The sequence below is a fragment of the Phyllobates terribilis genome, unplaced genomic scaffold (assembly GCF_046119375.1).
Source record: "Phyllobates terribilis strain yellow unplaced genomic scaffold, ASM4611937v1 Scaffold_1__5_contigs__length_1240528914, whole genome shotgun sequence".
NCBI lineage: Eukaryota > Metazoa > Chordata > Amphibia > Anura > Dendrobatidae > Phyllobates > Phyllobates terribilis.
In genome coordinates this window covers 575011221-575029157 of record NW_027362761.1, presented here as the reverse complement: position 1 = coordinate 575029157, position 17937 = coordinate 575011221, and the positions used below count along the sequence as shown (strand labels likewise).

The 17937-nt window shown below is 44.1% G+C and overlaps 1 protein-coding gene across 3 annotated transcripts in view; it reads left to right on the top strand.

The window, feature by feature from the left end:
- DCC (DCC netrin 1 receptor) overlaps window positions 1–17937 on the top strand; it is a 1219041-nt gene that overhangs the window by 1158552 nt on the left and 42552 nt on the right. For all 3 annotated transcript variants that reach the window (XM_073681315.1, XM_073681325.1, XM_073681306.1), the window contains exon 27: window positions 10169–10378. In XM_073681315.1, coding sequence (XP_073537416.1) covers window positions 10169–10378 — 210 coding nt within the window. The remainder of the gene's footprint in view (window positions 1–10168; window positions 10379–17937) is intronic.

Here is a 17937-nt window from a genome sequence, read left to right as displayed (position 1 = left end):
TAGAATCCCCACATACTATGTAACAGAGCCCCCACCTACTATATAACAGAGTGCCCACCTACTATGTAGCAGATCCCCCACCTACTATGTAGCAGAGCCCACCCTACTATGTAACAGAGCCCCCACCTACTATGTAACAGAACCCCCACCTACTATGTAGCAGATCCCCCACCTACTATGTAACAGAGCCCTCACTTACTATGTAACAGAGCCCTCACCTACTATGTAACAGAACCCCCACCTACTATGTAGCAGAGCCCCCACCTATTATGTAACAGAGCCCCCACCTACTATGCAACAGAGCCCCCAACTACTATGTAACAGAGCCCCCACCTACTATGTATCAAGGCCCCCACCTACTATGTAACAGAGCCTTGACCGACCACGTAACAGGGCCCCTACCAATCATGTATCAGGGCCCCCACCTACTATGTAACAGATACCCCACCTACTATGTAACAAGGCGCCCACCTACAGTGTACAATTAATAATACTGGTGTCTTCTCATATGGTTTATTCCAATACAGATGTATCCACTGTTCTGTTGCACAATGTTTGTTAAAGGGAATCTGTAACCAGGTTATTGCTACCTAATCTGAGAGCAGCATGATGCCGGGAAAGAGACCTTGATTCCAGCTATGTGTCACTAACTGAGCTGCTTGCTGTACTTTTTATAAAATCTCAATTATAAAAGCACAGTTATCTATTGTCGAAGCCTTTCTTTTTTAATTAAATGTATTGTGAGGCAGTGACCCGGACGGTATATATCCCCCAGAATGTGTACAGAGACCTATTAAATCCATTGGAGTGCATTGCAGTCACAGACACACCTGCGGCTGCAATGCAGGAATGAAGGTGAGCATTGACCTGGTCAGGCTATCTGGCTTTGGCAGATTAAGTAAAACCCGGCAGGGCCTTCATTTCTTGGAGGAGGCTACAGGAAGGCAGTGGGGCGGCCTCCTCCCTCCAACCCGGGTTTTCCAGTGGCTCTTGCCACAGGTCCTTTAAAAACCCTGCACTAAGGATTAGTGGTGTTCTATGTTGGAACCTGCTAGGAGCATAGCAGGAAATCTCAGCAGGATTGAGGGTGGCTGAACCCACGCCTGGGAAGGCTCTGCACCTGTCAGGCTCTGAGCGGCCCGGCGCGGCCGTTGCCCACGTCAACCGTTGTTTAAAGACTCGTGTTAACCCGGCTACGAAACGGAGGACTGTCCTGTTTACCCATGAGTTGCTGAATAAATCTGTTTATGTTGGACTTGCTTGGGTCACTGCCTCAGTTACTGCACGGTGTGAACACAGCCGCCTTACAGCTTGGTGGAGAAATTGGGCATAGTGACTGAGGCATACCCCCACCGGCAGCTGCATGACCACAATCTGACCTTCCAGTTCCACCCGGTGGACAAAATGGACGAGCTGTTAAAGCAGCTGGTACTCGCCCAGCAGCATAATCAGCAGCATAATCAGCAGCAACAGCTACTGTACCCGCAGCAGCAAAAAACAAATGGACTGTTGCTGCAACAGATTGCTGCCCTGTGGGAGATGCGGACGGCATCAGCCCCAAAACGTCGAGAGGCCCGGGACAAGGTTCGCTCAGCGTTGAGGAAGATGGGACCGGAGGATGACGTGGAAGCCTTCCTGACCATTTGTGAGCCCACAGCGGAGCGGGAAAACCTACCGGCCGGCCAGTGGGCCGAAGTAGTGGCTCCATTCCTGGTCGACGATGCCCAAAAGGCCTACTTCGACCTCAGTCGGGTGCACGCCTCGGACTACCAGAAGCTCAAAGGTGAGATCCTTGCCCGACTGGGGGTCAATAAATACGTGAGGGCTCAGCATGTATTTTCATGGGCCTATGTGGAGACCCGACCCGCCCGGTCTCAGGCTTATGACCTCCTGCAGCTGGTAAAGAGGTGGCTCCAGCCTGAGACTTTGTCTCCAGCCCAGATGGTGGTGGTTGACCGGCTGGAGAGGACTCTGCCAGCCGCTATCCAACATTGGGTGGGGCAAGGGGACCCCGGCACACTCGACCAGGTAGTCAGCCTGATCAAGCACTACTCGGCCACTCCGGACTTTATCCAGGACTCTGCCCCTCGCGGCTGTCACGCCGTTCCCTGCCAACCCAGGAAAGGGGTCGCGTCCCTCTGCTGAGGACAGTCAGCACCATACCGGTGCTGAAGGGATACCCCGGAATGAGAGTGGCAGGAGACCGGTTCCCTCCCAAACAGTCATAAGACCTAACAGTTCCTCCACCATTAAGTGCTGGCGGTGTCAGGGGCTGGGACATGTGGTTGCTAACTGCCCCCTGAATACGGAACCCATGGACTTCAGGTATAACCGCCGGGTCTCAATGTATGTCCAGACCATCTGCACGGCGAGTGCCGACCCCTGGGACAGTGAACTCCAACTGTGCCAGGTACTGGTTAATGGGTACCCTATGGAGGCACTCCTATACTCGGGGAGCCTAGGGACTTTGGTACATGGGTCGCTGGTGGCAGGAGACAACCCCAGTGGACAAATAGTCGGGGTTGTGTGTATCCATGGGGACTTCCGAGAGTACCCAACCGCGGAGGTAGTTTTGTCCACGCCATGTGGAGATATAAAACATGTAGTGGGGGTGGTAAAAACTCTTCCCTATGGGACTGTGTTGGGAAGAGACTTGCCCCTGTTCTGGATTCTGTGGAAAAACAAAATCCACTCTCCCCCGGTAAAATGTATTACAGGCACTGTACCTGACCCGAGTCAGGGGTACCTGCCGTAGGGGGTGTCCAACCTAGGGACAGAGTGTGACCCTGATAGGTTTCCCTTAGAGGTGCTGGCAGGAGAGGTCGAGGAGACCCCATCGATCCCCGAGCTGGAAGTGTCCCGGGACACGTTTGGGATGGCTCAGCTACAGGATCCCACCCTGACTCGGGAGCGGGAAAGGGTGGTAGAGGTAAATGGCGTAGCTCAACAGCCCGGTGCAAAGACTGTATTTCCACGCATGGTAGTCAATGGTGAGTTGCTCTATAGAGTATACAAAATCAGGGACGAGGTAGTGGAACACTTAGTGGTACCTCAGTCGTATCGTCGGGCGGTTCTGGACTTGGCACACACACTTGCTGTGTGGACACTTAGGGGTTGAAAAGACGCAAGAGCGTATCTTGCAGCGGTTCTTTTGGCCAGGGATTTACGCGGAGGTCCAAAAGTACTGCGAATCCTGCCCCGAATGTCAGTTGATCACACCCACCGCAAGTTTCCATAGCCCATTGGTACCCCTGCCAGTGATAGAGGTAACTTTTGAACAGATTGCAATGGACTTGGTAGGGCCCATTGTAAAATCCGCTTGTGGCGACCAACATATACTAGTGGTCGTCGACTATGCCACCCGGTACCCGGAGGCTATACCGCTACGCCACACCTCTGCAAAACTGATTGCACGGGAGCTGTTTGCCATGTTCTGTTGCCGTGGACTACCTAAGGAGATCCTGACGGATCAGGGGACCCCTTTTATGTCCAAAGTGTCAAGGGAACTGTGCAAACTGCTAAAAATTAAACAATTGCGCACCTCGGTGTACCACCCTCAAACTGACGGGCTAGTAGAACGGTTCAATAAAACCCTCAAGTCCATGTTAAAAAAGGTGGTTTCTAAGGACGGAAGGAATTGGGATATGTTGCTACCCTATTTGATGTTTGCCGTCCGTGAGATACCCCAGGCTTCCACAGGGTTCTCTCCCTTTGAGTTATTGTATGGCAGACACCCTAGGGGTCTGTTGGACGTAGCCAAAGAGACGTGGGAACAAGAGCCGACTCCACATAGGAGTATAATTGAACACGTGGCTAGTATACAGAACTGAATCGCGGCGGTCATGCCGATCGTGAAAGAACATCTGTTAGATGCCCAGGCAGCCCAGAGGTGCACATATAATAAAAGAGCCACGGTCAGGTCTTTTAACAAGGGCGATCGGGTATTAGTACTGGTACCCACAGCCGAGAGTAAGCTCATGGCCAAGTGGCAAGGGCCATATGAGATTCGAGAAAAAGTGGGGGAGGTAAATTACCGGGTGTATCAGCCCAGAAGGAGGAAACCTGAGCAGCTTTACCATGTAAATCTGCTAAAACCTTGGAAATATCGAGAGTGTTTAGTTACGGACGTCACTCCGGGCATATCACCAGAGAGTTCTCTACCTTCAGCCAGGGATGCGTCCGGAGTGGTCAGGATAAGTGATGCTCTCACTAAACAGCAGCGATGGGAGGCTAGCTCAATGGTGCAGCAGAATACCGACGTGTTCTCAGAGCTACCGGGTAGGACTACGGTTCTTCAACATGACATTGTCACCGAACCGGGAGTAAGGGTGCGAATGAGACCGTAACGGGTACCCGAAGCCCGGAGGCAAGCCATCACAGCTGAGGTAAAACAGATGCTCCAGTAAGGCGTCATCGAGGAGTCACGGAGTGAGTGGGCTAGCCCCATCGTACTAATTCCGAAACCAGACGGATCATTACGCTTCTGTAACGATTTCCGAAAACTAAATGAAGTGTCGAAGTTTGACCTTTATCCGATGCCCTGGGTGGATGAGCTGATTGAGAGACTGCGTCAGGCCCAGTACTCTACCACGCTCGATCTCACCAAGGGTTACTGTCAGGTACCTCTCATAGAATCGGCGAAGGAAAAGACCGCCTTTTTAACTCCAGAGGGTCTATACCACTATGTGGTCTTACCTTTTGGGTTACATGGGGCCCCGGCTACATTCCAGAGGTTAATGGACATAGTGCTCAAGCCTCATCAGGAGTACGCGTCCGCTTATCTAGATGATATTATCATCTTTAGCACCGACTGACATACGCACCTATCACAGGTACAAGCAGTGCTGGATTCTCTCAGAGCCGCAGGGTTAACGGCAAACCCCAAAAAATGTGCAATAGGGCTGGAGGAAGCCCGATATTTGGGGTATGTGATTGGCTGAGGAGTTATCAAGCCCCAAATCAATAAATTTGAGGCCATAAAAAACTGGCCTAAACCATGAAGTACAAAGCAGGTGAGGGCGTTCCTTGGCATCCTTGGGTATTACCGCCAGTTTATACCTAATTTTGCTGGGAGAACGGCGGCCCTGACCGATCTCTTGAAAGGAAAAAAATCGGTAATGGTTCGGTGGAACCCTCAGGCAGAAGAAGCCTTTCAGTCCATGAAGTTGACCCTGTGTGGACAGCCGGTCCTCATCAGCCCAAACTTCAAGGAAACCTTCATTGTACAGACAGATGCCTCGGAGGTAGGCCTAGGGGCGGTATTGTCACAGAAAGTGAATGGTGAAGAGCACCCGGTCACCTACTTGAGTAGAAAACTTGTCCCGGCAGAGAAAAACTATAGTGTGGTAGAGAAAGAGTGTTTGGCTATTAAGTGGGCCTTAGAATCGCTACGTTATTATTTACTCGGGCGTCAGTTCCGCTTGGTGACGGACAACTCATCCTTGGTATGGATGAGGAATGCCAAGGAGAGGAATGCGCGAGTCACCAGGTGGTTCCTGTCACTGCAAAATTTCAGTTTCTCTGTAGAACATCGCCCTGGGAAGTCGCAGGCAAACGCGGATGCCCTGTCCCGGGCACCCTGTATGGTGGCAAATGTTCAACCCCACAAGTTTGAACACAGGGGGAGATATGTTAGGCAGTGACCAGGATTGTATATTAGGGATGGTATATATCCCCCAGAATGTGTACAGAGACCTATTAAATCCATTGGAGTGCATTGCAGTAACAAACTCACCTGCGGCTGCAATGCAGGAATGAAAGGTGAGCAATCACCTGGTCAGACTACCTGGCTAAGGCAGATTAAGTAAAACCCGGCAGGGCCTTCATTTCTTGGAGGAGGTCACAGGAGGCAGTGGGGCGGCCTCCTCCCTCCAACCCGGGTTTTCCAGTGGCTCTTGCCACAGGTCCTTTAAAATCCCTGCACTAAGGATTAGTGTTGTTCTATGTTGGAACCTGCTAGGAGCACAGCAGGAAACCTCAGCAGTATTGAGTGTGGCTGAACCACCGCCTAGGAAGCTCTGCACCTGTCAGGCTCTGAGCAGCCCGGCGCGGCCGTTGCCCACGGCAAACCGTTGTTTGAAGACTTGTGTTAACCCGGCTATGAACCGGAGGACTTTCTGTTTACCCGTGAGTTGCTGAATAAAAGCTGTTTATGTTGGACTTGGTTGGGTCACTGCCTCAGTTACTGCACGGTGTGAACACTGCCGCCTTACAGCTTGTATTTGTGGCTAAAAATCATTTTGCAATTGAGTTTCATTAAAAATTCAGACTGTTTTGGCTTTAATAGGTTCTTCTCACATTTAACTTTGATGTGGTCTGTGGTCATAAACGAGCTTAGGGGAGGTCAGAAAAAGACAGATAAAAGAGTTATAACATAATTTTCTATTTTGATTAATGGAGCTTGTCCCAGATGTATGTGGCCCCATCTGCAATAAAACATTAAATTTTTAAAAAGGAAAAGGATTTTTTGACCAGTTTCCTGGGGTCTAAGGGATAACCTTTCTCCTTGTGGAGAGTGACAAGCCAAGCCTGGCATATCAGAGTGAGGAGACTTATAAGCCATGCGTTCTCTGCTGGGAAACTAAATATGCAAATTGCCTCTTCAGACAGGATGAGGACTATAACTCTAGCGCCACCTATTGGAAGCAACGATCCTACAAGTCAATATCGACTCTTAAACGAGCCTTGCAATATGACTAAGGTTAAACGTGAAACCAGAATCTCAGTATGTAGACACAATGTTTCTGGGTGTTGCCCCTCATCAGTGCAAAGCATGAGATCTGATTTGGCTAGGCGAGAGGCTCTGGACTGCGGTTTAAGGGATAATGTTTCTCCTTGTAGAGTGTGACAAGCCAAGCCTGGCATGTCAAAGTGAGGAGACTTATAAGCCATGCATGCTCCTCTGGGAAATCAAATATGCAAATTTCCTCTTCAGAGAGGAAGAGAACTAGAACTCTAGCGTCACCTAAAGTCAATATCGACCAGTTTCCTAAAACTCACATGGCCGTAGGATATGCCAGGTTTTGTCTGGTGCTATTGCTCATATCATATCAAGTATCTGCAGTATACTAGAATGCCTCTCTGGGCTGCGCAGGCTTGTTTTACTTATTTACGTGCCAAAAGATATTATGGATTTTTAGCAAAAAAAAAAAAAAGACGTAATACAAAAGTGAAAAAGGTGCTGACTGTACAAAGATGGAGGAATGGAAGCAAAAGGCTGCACATAATAAATGCTATTATGGCTCTATATATACTGTAGGTAAAATATAAGTATCTCCATAACCACCTAATATTACCTAAATATCAGAACCACGATGAAGCAGATTATAATTAGCCATAAAAGCTAAAGAACTTAAATAGAATCTGTAAAAAAAAAAAAAGAAAAACGTGTTACACCTGCCGCTGTTTTATTGTTACATATCAGCACATATACGGTATATTACTAGTATAAAACAGAATCAATTGTCATTGGGACAATGAAAGTGTTTATGGTGAGATCAGCAGTACAATATCCAGGATGATGTATTATCTCCGGGGCCGTGAAACCTTATTTTATGTATTTTCTTTCTCATTCCGCAGTGAAGTCACTGCCCCTGTTAGGAGTCATTTAAGCGGCGTCCTCACATTTCCATTTACAAATTGCTTTGTCTATCATTTTACACCAATTACTCTCACATGTTTTAATAATTACTGGGAAACCGGAAGGGTCGATTCAAGTTAAAAAAAACTTTTTTGGGGAAAACTTATATATTTTTATAATGGTTCATCTAAAGAGTAAGTTTTCCCACATAAATAAGACAGATAGGCAGAGGTCAAACTTAAAATTCTTACGATCCGATGCCAAAAACGTAGAAGGACCCCCATCTAGTGTGCAATACGTCATTAACAGTCATGGCCGAAAGTGTTGGCACCTTTGAAATTGTTCCAGAAAATGAAGTATTTCTCCCAGAAAATTATTGCAATTCCACATGTTTTGTTATATACATGTTTACTTCGTTTGTGTGTATTGGAACAACATAAAAAAACTGAGAAAAAAAGGCAAATTGGACACAATTTCACAAAAAAACCCTAAAAATGGGCCGGACAAAATTGTTGCCATTTTTCCAAAATTGTGGGTAAACAACTTTTGTTTCAAGCATGTGATGCTCATTCAAACTCACCTGTGGCAAGTAACAGGTTTGGGGAATAGGAAAATTCAAAAACACTCCCACAGGAAAAATTAAGTATTCCACCATGTCTGACTATAATGTAGGACATGATGGGTCCTCCAGAGCAAGAGACGATCTTTATATCCATTCACCACTCTGATCATCCTATCAGGACCCTGAAGATTGGATTCCTTTTATTAAATCTGTCTCCTAAAAGGGCAGGTGAATGAGATTTTTTTGTTTTTAAACTAAACATGTCCTTTTTATAAAAGTGTCATAATCAAGATACCTTTTATCACATGGTTTGTCAATTCAGCTATTGACTATGGGGGCAAGTGGGCCAAGTGCTGGGCACCAAGGGGACATAAAACTGGATTTTATTTTTTCCCAACCCCCTTTTTGACTATTATTTTACTACTATGGTGACTACTATACCTATCCTCTAAGGGTTTGTGCATACAGCGTCTATTAGACATTATTATGCAGAAGATGTCAGTGGTGTTGCCTTGAAGAGTCTTTGCAGTTGTCTTCTTGGACGTCTTTTGCTGCATTTTTTTTATTATTTAATATATAACATAATAGTGGTTTCCAATTGAAAACTGCCAAAAGAATGAACCAGTCACTTCTTTTAGCAGCTTAACGACTTTCAAAGTCTGAAGTGGTTAAATAAAGTTACAAAAGAGGGAACACATGCATAGCAAGTTGTTCCAGGCAGAATCAGCCTGAAAAAAGGCATCATAAGCACATACCCATAGAAGTCTAAGAAAGTTGAGTGTTGACCATGACAAGAGTTGGCACTTATGTTTTCTGAATAATGAGATATAGCTAAATAGAACTTAGAATTAATGGCTAAAAAAAAACCTAAAAGTCTAAAAAGAAATCAAAAGTAATAATAATATTTATTTAATATACAGCATGTGTCTGATATTTTGGGGTCCACAGAGTGAAAGGGGAAAGTTTTAATCTCTCCATCCCCAAGTCTCGATACCTTGGCCTTGCCTCAGGAACAGCAGTGCTGTGAGATCTTGAAGGACTGTGAATATTGAGGCAGGAGACCAATAACACTCAAAGAGACTCCATCCTCCTCCCATGAAATTTTTCTAAGACTCTGTTAACAAAAAAATAAAAAAAATCATAACTTCCAAAGCATGTAGAGGCAAAAACAAAGATGCTGTCTCGAAGGCCAAAAATGGCTTATTTCTTAAAGAGGTTGTCCACTACTTTAGCCTTGATGACATATACTTAGGATAGATCATCAATGTCTGATCGGTCGGGGTCCAATACCCGGCACCCCTGCCGATCAGCTTTTATCTGATCCTCCTTTGAATAGGAGGTGGATGTGCTGTACCCTGCCCCGACCGCTATCAGAAGACTGCCAGCTCCGCAAGTAATTACTTCCGGCCGGCAGTCGCCAACACAGATAACAGCTGATCGGTGACAAAGATATCAGCTGATCGCTGGGGGTGCCAGGTATTAGACCCCAACCGATCAGACATTAATGACCTATCCTAAAGATAGGTCATCAATAGAGATGAGCGAACTCAAACTTAAAGGTTCTGGGGTCGTACCGGACAGTTGGTGTCCATTGTTAAACGCCAAACACTGACTTCTACCGGAAGTCCGTTGTAGTGTTCAGAATTCCAGAGAGAAGTCCATTGCAGAGAGAGAGATTTTTTTTTCCAGATCGAAAGTTCGGGTCTCCATTGTTTTCAATGGGGTTCTGGTTCAAGTTCGGGTGCAGTTGTGGTACCCGAAAAAAACTTTGAACTAAAGTCCAGGACAGGTACCAGAACCCAAACTTCCATGGGTCTGTTCATCCCTAGTGATCAATGCTAAAGTAGTGGACGGCCTCTTTAAGGGTTAACATATTTTGCTTATACTATACAGGCAGTGAAACAATAAGAATCTTTGACCTAATTCATCACAGTTTTTGCTGTATTTTTCTATTAATATGTTAAATATTTTTTTCCAAGCTTTATGTCACAAAAATATGTTAAACTGACTTTTATTTTTTTCAATAGTGAATGAGACTCAACAACCCCAGCAGTCGTCCATGATATCCCACACGCAGCCAGAACATCCCAGTAGCGAGGATGCTCCCAGTCGAACGATCCCTACTGCTTGCGTCCGGCCGACACATCCCCTGCGTAGTTTTGCCAATCCCTTGTTGCCTCCACCGATGTCTGCGATGGAACCTAAAGTTCCGTATACGTCACTTTTATCTCAAGCAGGTAATGTCCGGTTTGCTTTATTCAGTGGCTCTGACGTTGTCTTAGAGTGTTTGTTAGAGATGAACTAATCTTTTGAAATTTGAATTCTCCAGATTTATCAAATTTTTCCAATTTTTTTATTTCTTTGTGTATCACAAGTGATTCAATTGCACTGGAAAGACATGTCACACTCTGAGATCTAGCTCTGTACCCGACTCATTTGAAGCTCTCTACTGCACACACAGCTTAGTAGTGTCAAAGTGAACTCAACATATACAGCTATGGGTTAAAGGATAATAGTTGTTTTGTACTGCTGTGCTGTCACACGCTATGTAATGTTTATTCAGTAGTTTTTATAGCTTTTTTCCCTTATTTATATGGTTAAGCTTTGAGTTTTGACGTCCTCTCACTATCCAGATTTACCACAAAAAGCTGCTGTATTCCCTGCTTTTGTTTTTATACAGTCTATGATAATCCTTCCTGGTTGGCTGCACTATACAATGTGAAGTGATAGTTGCAAGGCTTTATGGGGACGTCCTCCTGGTCTTGCCCAGGTTCATGTGCCTTGTCTCTGGCTGTAATCTTCTATAATGTGCAAAATGGTGACCTTAATTTGCATGAATTGAATTGTAAATTGTTCTAATTCACCGGGTCCAGCTAATTGCTAAAAATTTGACAAAATTATAATTTGGTTCGAATCAATTTGCCCATCACTAGTGATTATGTTTGTTCCATTTTATAGCTTAATAATTCAGGATTAAACACATATAGTTTCACACATAAATAACATAACACTATATGCCATTTAAGGTGGTCTGCAGCAGACTGATATAAGTCTCTTCTTTCAGCAAAAGTGTCCCCATAGAATAATGTTTGCTGAATCCACTGATTTTCTTGGGACCAGTCAGCCATCTAATCTGCATGGGGGTCTACAAACAGGGAACAAAAAGATCAGTCTTTTTTTATTTCAGCATCAACCTTTTTATACACTGTCTGCCATCAGCTAACTTTTCTCTTTCTGATGAAAACACATGCACGCTCAGGTGAGCAGAGCATGTGTATGGAAGAGTCTGAGAAGCTAGATGTCAGCTCTAATTCATTCCTGAACGTTTCCTCCTTGTCTTGCATGCTTTAGATTCTTCACCTGCATGATTTCTGCAGCTTCTCTGCTTCTTTTTGTTTAAGTGTTCTGGAACTAAAACAAGTCTGTGTCACTTGGAGAAGCAGTCTGCTATATAGTGGATAATGTATTCCTATAACCATTTTAGCACCTTTTCCAATTGACTTTGCCCATCGGGGTTACATTCTTATCAGTGCTTGTAGGTAAATGTACTAAAAAAGTTACAAGGATTATTCTATCATGGGATGTTCACAAATAATGGGATGTTCTTACCACTATTTTTTCTTACCACTAGTGAAAGAAGAGTAAGTAATAATAGCCTTTCACTACAGGTGAGAGAAAAGATTTGAGCTGCCTTGATTGGAAATCCAGTTGTCATGTAGTGACAAGGGACTGTGGGCACCTATCCGATTCTTCGAACTAGACGCACCCTAGGCTATCCCTGTCCCCAAATTACTCCAGATAGTGAAGACGCCGGGGTCTCGTACCTTGCTATTCTCCTATTTTAACCCTTATCTGTTTCAACCCCCACCCAGGGAGGTGTGAGGCCGAAGAGTATTGGAAAACACTAACTAGAAAGACAGGGATAAACAGATAGGGATAAAAGAAAACTACAATCATACAAACACACTCACAAAACAACAGAGTGGGAAACAGGGGGGGAATAGGAAGGAAGAAACCAAATGGGAGAAGATAAGGATAAACACACAAACCAACTCCATGCAAAAATCTTCTGAAAAACTCTCCAACCGTCTACTCCAAACATTGAACTTCTCCTTCAACTTTAAACCAGGTAGAAGTGAACTATCACTATCTCCCAAGTGCCTGTGGCGAGCATATATAACGAAGGGGAGTGGCCAACACAGAACAGCTGAGACAATTCAGGATGGAGAGTTCCAGGAGGTCAACTGAACTGATTAACCCTTGCAATAAGAGAGCAATGAAAACCTGCACTGATAATAGGAAGTTGGAGTAGTTCTAATCAGTGCACGGGTTCATGTAACCAGACGCAGCAATCTTCTGTCCGCTCTCTGTCACGGTATCCCCGCGACACCAGTTGTGTCCTCCATGGCTGCTGGAACAGGGCACTTCTTCAACCGGCTTCCTCTTCTAACACTCCTTTGCCGGTCAGAGGATGTAGATGGCAAAAGTAAAAATGGCACTCATCATGGGTGCTACTGAGGAACAGACGGAACATTCGACCAGGACAGAACAAATCTTTTATCCTTACCTCTATAGTTAACAACTTTGTCAGAAATATGAAAAGCTTTTTAGGTTTTTGTTCTTGACACGTCAAAGTCATTCGGATTTAACTTTTTTACTTTATATTATATTCAGTGGAAATCATTTGATTCTCTTTGGTTTCATAAATATTTTATAGCCATTCTTTAGTCAGGGTTTCTGCATGTAAAAACAGCATCGTGTTCTCCTTATGCCTAATCCTGAGATAAGATGCTAGATTCCTTCGGCGCGCGCCGCGTTGCGTCCCGTCATTTCTCTATAATAATCATAAACACGGCCATATAAGTGATTTGGTTTAGTCCGCTTTCAAGTAAATTGAAAATGTTTGATGGAGTGTTAAGCTGACTGCATTACAGATCTGACATAAATTCCATACTTTTCCTTTACAAGTGAAAATTCCCTTAAGCTACTAAAATAATCATCTGCATTTCAAGCAAAACCAGGTTTAAGAGAAGTTTCGAAGCCTATGGAAGGGTCTGATCTGCCTCAGATTGTATATTATTTTACATTAACATTTTCAGAGCGGCTTCTTTTAATGTTTTCTGGAGAGTTATTACTGGGAAGTGAATTCCTTTAAATGACTGGAGGCAGGTGAAGGGGAGATTAAAGTGAAATGGTCCCTCAGGTTTGCTAGATCTTAATACAGATCTGATATATGCAAAATGGAAAAAGGTGCAGATGTGCATTGCTTCATGATTTTAATCTGTGGTTTTATATAGGACTTCAGAGAAATCTGCATTAGCGTAATTTAAATGCATACACAATACAACTGTGCTACAACTGCAGTTAAATGGAGGACATTTAGCTTAAGGAAAATCTGTCACCAGGTCAACACTGGCCAGTTTTTGCTCTTACAGTCATGGCCGAAACTGCTGGAACCCTTGAAATTATTCCAGAAAATGAAGTATTTCTCCCAGAAAATGATTGCAATTCCACATGTTTTGTTATACACATGTTTATTTCCTTTGTCTGTATTGGAACAACACAAAAAAACAGAGGAAAAAAAGGCAATTTGGACATAATTTCACACAAAACCACAAAAATGGGCCAGACAAAATTGTTGGCACCCTCAACTTAATGTTTAGTTGCACACCCCTTGGATTAATAATAACTGGAATCAATCACTTCCTATAACCATCATCAAGCTTCTTACACTTCTCAATTGGAATTTTGGATGACTCTTCTTTTACAAACTGCTCCAGGTCTCTCATATTTGAAGGCGCTTTCTTTCTAACAGCAATTTTAACATCTCTCTACGGGTGATCAATGGGATTTAGATCCGGACTCATTGCTGCCAATTCATAACCCTCCAGTGCTTTGTTTCCATCCATTTCTGGGTGCTCCTTGAAATATGTTTGGGTTATTGTCCTGTTGGAAGACCTAGGATGCCAACCCAGCTTGCTGACACTGGACAATACATTGCGACCCAAAATCTGTTGGTAATCTTCAGATTTCATGATGCCTTGCACACAATCAAGGCACACAGTGCCAGAGGCAGCAAAACAAACCCAAAACATATTGAACCGTCACCATATTTGACTGTAGGTATTGTGTTCTTTATTTTGTAGGCCTCCTTCCGTTTTTGGTAAACAGTATTATGATGTGGTTTAACAATAAGCTCTATTTTGGTCTCATCTGTCCACAAGATGCTTTCCCACAAGGATTTTGGCTTACTCATGTATATTTTGGCAAACTGCAGTTTAGCTTTTTTATGTTTCTGTGTCAGCAGTGGGGTCCTCTAGGGTCTCCTGCCATAGTATTTCAATTCATTCAAATGTGGACTGATAGTTCGCGCTGACACTGATGCACCCTGAGTCGGCAGGATTGGGGTTGCTTATACGCTATCCAGACTATCCTGCATTGCAATGTTTCATCAATTTTTCTCTGCCGTCCATGTCCAGGGAGACTAGCTACAGTGCCATGGGTTTTAAACTTCTTTATTATGTTGCGCAAATTGGACAAAGGAACATCAAGATCTCTGAACTTGTAACCTTGAGATTGTTTATATTTTTCAACAACTTTGTTTCTCAAGTCCTCAGACAGTTCTCTTCTCCTCTGTCTGTTCTCCATGCTTAGTGTGGCACACATAGACACACAATGCAAGGTTAAGTCAACTCCTCCCCTTTTTATCTGGTTTCAGGTGTGACTTTCATATCGCCCAAACCTGTTACTTGCTACAGGTGAGTTTGAATGAGCATCACATGCGTAAAACAAAGTTGTTTACCCATAATTTTGGAAAGGTGGCAACAATTTTGTTCTGTCTGTTTGGGGGTTTTGTGTGAAATGATGTCCAATTTGCCTTTTCTTCTCTTTTTTTGTGTTGTTCCAATAAACACAAAGGAAGTAAACATGTGTATAACAAAACATGCGTAATTACTACACTTTTCTGGGGGAAATACTTAATTTTCTGGAACAATTTCAAGGGTGCCAACAGTTGCGGCCATGACTGTATTATGCTCCTGCTGCTCCACCAAGTTTGACATTTTTCTAAATCCGCTATATGGTTCTAGAGATGTAGGCCATTTTGACATATTGACATTTTTTGTAGTTTTTAATAGGCTAAGTGGCTCACAGGTTAATAATGCAAAATAAACTAAAGAGACGCCCCAGAGGATCCTGTGAGTTGTAAACAGGTACGTGGCTGCAACACTGCAGAGATGGATGACTCAGTGGTAACTTAAAGAAGTTGTCCACTACTTGGACAACCCCTTCTCATACGGCACGCTTTGCCCCGATAAAATAAAAAAGCTTATATATATTTATCAAATAAATATCTGTTAGTTAAAAGGGTTGTCTACTACTAGGACAACCCCTTCCTAATCTAAATGTTTGGCTTCAATAAAATTAAAAAGCTTATACTCACCTCCCGTGCTTGCGCCGTTCCAGTGGTGTCGGCACTTGCGTTCCCGGGACTCTCGTGCGGTTGTTATGACACGTGGTGCCCGGCGCCCAATCAGCTCTCGCATCACTGTTCCCACCTTCGGACACATTGAACATCAAGAGGAAGTCAGTGCTGTGGCGGCTCTCTCACCTACTCTTGATGTTCGATTTGTATAAAGGCGGAGACGGTGACGCCAGCCAGAGGCTTTAGAAGGCAAACAATTTTTTTTAATGAAACACAAATGCAAAAATGATTTACATGCATATAAATAAGCTTATATATATGCTTATTTAAATTAAAACTCCAAAAATGGTCAACTTTAAAGGGAACCTTTCTCAAGAAAAAATGCTATTAAAGGGAACCTGTGACCATAAAAAATGCTATTAACCTGCAAATATATGCAGTTAATAGCGTTTTTAACCTGCCCAGCACCTGCACTTGGCCGAAAGCTGCGGGGAGAAAATTAACTTTATTACCCCCAGCAGCATTCTGGTTTAGTCATTTAGTTTCTCAGAGTATGGCTGTAACCTCATCCACAACCATGACAGATAGCCGGCCCCATTACAGAGCCAATGTCAGTCAGTGGCTGGGGCGTGGTTATAGCTGCCGCTCTGTAAGCGCCTCTCCCATAAATGAATCTCAAACGCTGCCGGGGAGAATAAAGTTAATTTTCTCCCAGCTGCATTCGGCTGTGTGCAGGCGCCGGGCAGGTTAGTAACGCTATTAACTTGCAGATTGACCTCATATCTGCAGGTTAACAGCATTTTTCTGGTGACAGGTTCCTTTAATGAGTCTGGGTGGTTGCAATTTTGCTACCTATATGCGACCTATAGGACATTTACCAGAGCCTTTATAGTTATGTGCAAACCCCTACATGGCCTATAACACCGATGTAAAGAATTTGGTGGGCGGAGATGGCTTTTTGGCCCCTAAGTAAAACATTTTGTGAGTAATTGCACTTATTAACTGTTCTAAAGGAAATTTGCCCTCTTGAAAGCGGCTACACTTGCTGGTCATTCCAATTTTGGTGCAAAACTACAATAGGGGAAGAGATTCAGATTAGATCGGATGGTATCCCACTGGCCGCCATTTTACTGTCTTGTTTTGTCGATGGGAAGGAAGGGTGTAAAACTATAAAATACGACCCTCATTTGACTCCTTATGCTGCCACTGCAGCTCCCGAATCCTCGACACCGGTCTTAGGTTCTACCAGTGCTTCTGTTCCATTGCCAAGGCCTCGCATAGTCAAGTACACGTGACAGAGTGTGGCCAATTTTCTTGCCTCAGCACTGGAAGGAAGTTGCCAGAAGAACCGAAGACTGGTGTGGAGGATTGGGGAGCTAGGAGAGTGGGCAACGTGACAGGTGAGGGCCTATCACAGGTGATATAAAGTTTATTGCCATCAGAAACTCTTAGTTGTGCAGCCTCAGGCTTTGGGTCTGTGTCCGTGACAACAATGGACCTGACATAAACATGATGTAATCGGAATGTCTCAGTTGTGCAGCCTCAGGCTTTGGATCTGTCTCCATGGCAACAGTATACATGACAGAAACATGTTGTCATCAGAATGTCTCAGGCTTCGGGCCTACAATTTCAATCAGTGAAAAAATGAAGTGTTTTCACATATGTCACCTTTAAGTGTAACCTGTGATGGATTTCTTATGTTCTAAATGATGCAGAAAAAATACATTTATGGAATTTTGAGCAATTGTGCACCAGCTGGAACCGTTCCTTATGAAACATCTCTCGGCTATTTGTTCCCATTTATCACTAAAATAAAATCTTCAGTCTCCAAGAACATGAAAAAGAAATTAAATACATGCGGGTTATTCTTACTCGTCACCTTTGGGAGAGGAACTTGATGTATATGGCGTGTATCGTTGAAGGCTCCGCTTTAAGGTTTCAATACTGTTTATGGTATGCAAAGTCTGTATGAAAAAATGATGGGCTGAGCCGATGAGACTGCAAACCAACTGGGGCCCGAGCAATGGATGCAGTCATCCATTCCTAAACCTTACCGGCTGTCAGGGACACAAGGACTTGGATAAGTCGGTGGTGAGGAAGCTTGTTTTACTCATAAGTGGGGATAATTTGGAGATTTTAAAAATCTTCTATCGATTTTTAGGAACTGGAGGACAGTTTTAAGAGGTCCTCAACCGCTATCATAGACCCTGTTGTGGTGGAAACCCACCTGTGAGTACCACAATTAGAGAGAGAAAAAGAGAAAGCAAGGCTTGCCCCTCGACGGGAGCTGGGAGGCTATGAATCAAGAATGTATTTGCTAGTAAGATGAAGTTTGACACCAAAAAAGAGCAATAAAATTGCCAGGACCAGAGG